The 5,072-nt window shown below is 39.8% G+C and overlaps 1 protein-coding gene across 1 annotated transcript; it reads right to left on the bottom strand.

Moving 5' to 3' along the window:
* Positions 1-484: 484 nt before the first annotated feature.
* Positions 485-3,392, bottom strand: LOC137980080 (uncharacterized). The gene has a single exon (XM_068827437.1). The coding sequence runs from the start codon at positions 2,844-2,846 to the stop codon at positions 1,170-1,172; it is 1,677 nt and encodes a 558-aa protein (XP_068683538.1). The 5' UTR covers positions 2,847-3,392; the 3' UTR covers positions 485-1,169.
* Between the last annotated feature and the right edge of the window lie 1,680 nt (positions 3,393-5,072).

A 5,072-nucleotide genomic window follows, 5' to 3' on the forward strand; every position in this document is an offset into this window, starting at 1 on the left:
GAATTACTTTGGTTTTGCAGTTACTTCACTCAGTGATTGGTTCAAAGTTTACGCGCCACTTTTTCAACCAGTCAGAAGTGAAACCATTACCAATCGTGGCTCACGCGTGCACATTTTCCCGCGCTTTGTGTCGGCTACGTGTAATTACTTTCAGTTTTGATTGGTTTACCGGATTGTCTCCGTCCTTTTTGATTGGCCAAAGTAATTACTTTGGTTTTGGTTTTGCAACACTCATTTGAAAACCGCTCTAAAACGCTGCGACAATCGTAAGTCATGTCGTGGGCCTGTCGTGAGCTTGTCGCATGCGACAAAAATCGTACCGTATAAATCGGCCCTTAGATGCGTTACTTCTCTGAACGTTTGCTTGACATTGCTGCTTTTTTCAGTCTTTTAACGTTCAGAGTACCATGAAAGAGCATAATGAGTAAAAGGACTGGGAACAAAAACAACAACTGCATTGATGACAACAAAGCCACTCACGAATTTAAGTGTGTTTATTTGAAATATCACAATCGGAATTTTTGGAATCTCCCCATCAAAACGCCTCTGCCATCTTTCGAATACTTCACCAAAGAAACGCTCAAAAGCATGACTCCTAAATAAAAAAATAGGGATTCGCATAGAATCCGGATCGCAAATAAAAATCCTGATCCGTTGCGTTATATATACCCTTAAGAATGGATTCTTGGTATTCAAAACTTTTTTATATTTTTGTATAGAAGGCAAAATCTGTTTTATAATTCATCTGCATACGAGTCTTTCCATGAAAGAAGATTACGTCTTTTTGGTCCGAAAAAACCGACCAATCAGTTCTATACCGATTCGGATTTCCACCAAGAGACGCAGCAGGCTGAATGGCCACCTGTTCTTCTATTACGGGTCATGCACGATTCAAAGCTTTTGTTGTAGTGTGAGTGGAATTATTTTCAAAAATGTTATCTCGAGCAGAAAATCACAATTGACAAGAAAAGGAATGCAATTACTTTTCCTTAGAGGGTCCCATATGGATTGCGTAAAATATTATGCCTGATGAATGAGCTCATGATTGGTCAGCAACCATTCCATATGAACGATGTGGCCCACTCCTACCTTCTCTTCAAGTCGAGCTCTTCGTACTTTTACTTGTTCAAGGGAACGCTTGCCAAGGCTACGTGTAGTTCTTTGTCTTTTTAGTTGTCTTGTGTGGCAGAGGCAATAACCCATGCCTCAACCATCGCTTTCTTGTGAGCTTTTTCTTTGAGCATTGCCTCAACTTTTAAGTCATCTTTGGTTAATTTGTTGTTTAAAATTCGGCATTTATCAGCAATGTCACCCCTGCCCTTTAAATCGACCACTTTTACGCTGGGACAATCCTTGTCAAATGCTACAAACACTCGCTTAGTTTTGTCTCGGCCAGTTAAATTTGGCAAGCTCTTGCAACACTCGTTGTCAACTGAAGGCAAGAAAAGTGGATCCGCTGGTCCCTCGAATAAGCTACCAGTGTTTGAACGAATAACCATTGCGCTGTGTCTACGCGGCATCAGATTTGGCGTGACACAGCTTGCTCGATTCGTGACCTGATTCTCACTTCCAAGAAACGTTTCCTCGAAAGCAGAGTTCAGTTGCGTGACCACTCTTGCGGCCAGGTACTCGTTGGAGGCTGTATGCATTGCAAGATTTTCTGAGGATAGCAATGGTGAACGAGATTTGCTTGAATCAGGCGATGCTCTTGCTGGCAAAGGCGCTATCCGCGGTACTTGTCTTTCAGGAGAACCAGGATCCCATCGCTTTTTTTCTTCATTTTTCTTTGATATTTTAGTACTATTCATAATTCTTCTGCCACTGACGATTTCATCTTTTAAAGATTCAGATTCGTTTTCGCTGGGTGGTGACAAAACGCCGGGAAATTTCGAGGGAAGTTGAACTTTACAGAATCGCCCTGACAGCGTGGGAAGTTCCGTCGTTACGTTTGACTGTGCAGACGAATTACTTGTAATCGGAAAGGAACCTCTTCTCCATTTTGTGGCAGCTGTTAATCGGGGAAAATTTGAACTCATTAGATCAGGTGACAGTGTTATGGTGTTTGAGAGTTTAGTGTCTTTTTTGTCGTTCCACACTTCAGGCGGAAAATCTGCAGTAAGATGATATTTGTCGTTTAGTTCCCAAGCAGATTTACTTGTCAATTTTACGCCTCTCTGAGATTCAGAATTTATTCCGGAATTCTCTATGACTCTGTTTGGGATAGTTGAATCCTTCGACTCTAAATTACTCATCAGCTTCATCTGTTCCTTATTATTTGGCCAGTGACCTTTTGGCTCAGAGACTGGCTGTAACCCATACGACTCACCTTCAGCTAAATCTAGATTGAGATTTCTCCCAGTATTGATATCTTCTTTTGCTTCTAATATTCGCCCGATTTCTTCATCGCTGCAGTTTTCCAAAGTCTGAACTTTGTGGACATTTTTTGAGATCCTCTTTTCGAACAAGCCCAAGGGCACCCATGATGAAAGTCGAGAATCAATAGAGCAATAATCGTCATCGCCGTCGCTATCTTGGTTCAACTTCATCATTCGAAAGTCCTTGCAGACAACAGTGTCCCGATCTTGAAGAATTTTCTCCTTGCGTTTGGTATTTACAATTTTCTCCTGGGTTCCCGAACCAACTCTGTGCATCAAATTCTTTTTCTTTTTATTTATATTTGAATCTGTTATTCGAGGTTTCTCTTTTCCCTTTCCTTTTGATACGAAATACATCATGGCATTTCCTCCTTCAACAAGGATTCCCTTCCTTTGCATTGACATTGAGCGAGTCACTGTAACCTTAGATGAACCTACTTCTCTAGATCTGTGGTCGTCTTTTCTCGACATTCCACTTAACGTCTAGTCTCGTGCAAATCTGTCGTACTAGCTTTTTAAGATGTCAATATTCCCTGTTTTGGACAAGTGGTGATTTTTGGGTTCATCAATTGTGCAAATGAACCTCAGTGCGCCCTACAATTCAGATACATATATTATATATACTACTGGGGATCCTAAATCGCTAAGCCAGTATAAGCAAGTTTTGCGATATTTTCCCAGCTTTCTCGTGTTTCTGCTATTAGTCAATTAAACCGTCAGAATCCTTGTTGACTCCGCACTGTTAAGATAGGGTTGTGTTCCAAATGGATTTCGTGTCTCCACTGTTGACCAAGACTTCAATAAAAGTCATTTGTGGACAGTCATTGCAGGTGCTCTGAATTCGGCCGGCTCCTGACAGATTTCGAACAGTAGCATTGGTTGGGTTCCTATTACAGCCAATGGCAAACTTCCTTTTTTGGCTTTATTTTTTTTGAAGCATGCGAGAAAATTCATAATTCTTTCATTTTGTTATCCCACCGTTATTGATCTCACCTCGAAAGAATGGGAAATACACAGTTTCCAGCTCTTGTCGGATGCAAATTTAAGACTGAAATTTCTTGTTTATTATCTGATAATGAAGTTCCTCTTGTCATAAATTATGTAGACGTTTAAAGAACACCATCGTGTAATTAAGCACAGGAAGCGATTAAAAAAACAACTCGGTACGTAGATAAATGATTTTCGGAAAAAGACACCAAAATGTGAAAGCAATTAAGGAGTATTGATCAAAAGCTGGATGGTTTCTGTTACTTTCCGTTAGCCATGTGAAGAAAAATGGTTCGTGCAATGTATTATGCAGACAGCCGTCCCGAATTACTCTTCATAACACGCCATCTGTATTTCGCAACTTGCATATATTTTCTTTGTGCCTTATAGGAAAGTGGAGGGCGATTAGTTAATAATATATTATACACCACAGAGTTAGCCTCAGAATCATCCGGCCTTATTTTTGAGTCAAAAAGAAACCTCGTTCTTTTCAATACTTCTAGAAATGCCATATCAATCATGTATTCAGAAAGTTACCATCAAAGTGTTTATTTTATACTATACAGAATGTCGCGTTTCTGGTTGGTCAATGACGAATATAGTGGGCAATATGGACGTTGCTATGGAAACACAGCAGTTGGGTAATTTTGTTGAGAAAACAGAAACAATAAATAAGAAATCCTAAGAACTTGCTCGTGCATTTCACGATTTATGGTCATTCGTGATGTTTTGAAATTTCTTAAATTGTACGAGGAGCCGTACTTTCAGAACATCACTTATGCCCGTAAGTATAGCTAATCACATGCTTTCGAGTGCAATTTGGAATGAATAAGCACTTGTCTACGAGCTCGTGCAATTTTGGTCGTCATTGAAAAAATTTACGCGTGCTTATTTATTCCAAATCGCACGAGAAAAATCATGTGATTAGTTATTAGTAATGAAAAACTCATTAATGATTCATGAGCTTACCAGCCTATCAAAACACCGATAAAACGTCACGTGGATGAGCTTTATACCTGATAAAACACTCGTAGTTAGTATTCTTTATATAAAGAATACTAATAAGGCATAGCTTGTTTTTCTTGTATGTTAATATTCACCTCTCACAATTTGAACCATTGTTTTGAGTCTAGAGGGACACGCTCTTTGTGGAATGCTTTTGAAGCGCGCCGTTCAAAAAACTCGCAGCACGTGTTTATAAAACACCCCTGCTCGTTTTTTAAACATTACATAATCTCTTCGCCTTAGGCGAATAATTGTTAAATAACATACATGAAAAATTTCGAGATGGTTAAGCTGAAGAAACGCACGCATATCACGCAATCAGGGAAAAATGGCGCCATCCAGGGCGCGCGCTTGATTTGGAAACAAAACATTTGATTGGTTCTGACCAAACCTATTGTTTATAAACCAATCGTAATCCAGAATTCGATGTGTAATTTGCACTGGTATTACATTTTTTGAAGCCCGCCGCACACAGTGAGAAAAGAGCTGAGCAAACCACAGGCAGCCCAAGCCTGGTACACGATTTATGGAATATACTTTGCAAGCAGCCGAGGTAAAACTGGGTCGAGACCGGCGTCTGTGACTTGACTTGTTTGCATTAAGCATGTCGCGTCAGTGATTTTACGGCATCGGTGTACAGCAGTTTTGATTCTTTGTCTTCTTTCTTAATACTGAATCATGACTTCTTTAAGAAAGACAAGAGAT

Source organism: Montipora foliosa, chromosome 1 (assembly GCF_036669935.1).
Source record: "Montipora foliosa isolate CH-2021 chromosome 1, ASM3666993v2, whole genome shotgun sequence".
NCBI classification, from domain to species: domain Eukaryota; kingdom Metazoa; phylum Cnidaria; class Anthozoa; order Scleractinia; family Acroporidae; genus Montipora; species Montipora foliosa.

Coding starts and splice junctions, on each gene's coding strand:
- LOC137980080 (XM_068827437.1), bottom strand. CDS start 2,846: ATGTCGAGAAAAGACGACCACAGATCTAGAGAAGTAGGTTCATCTAAG.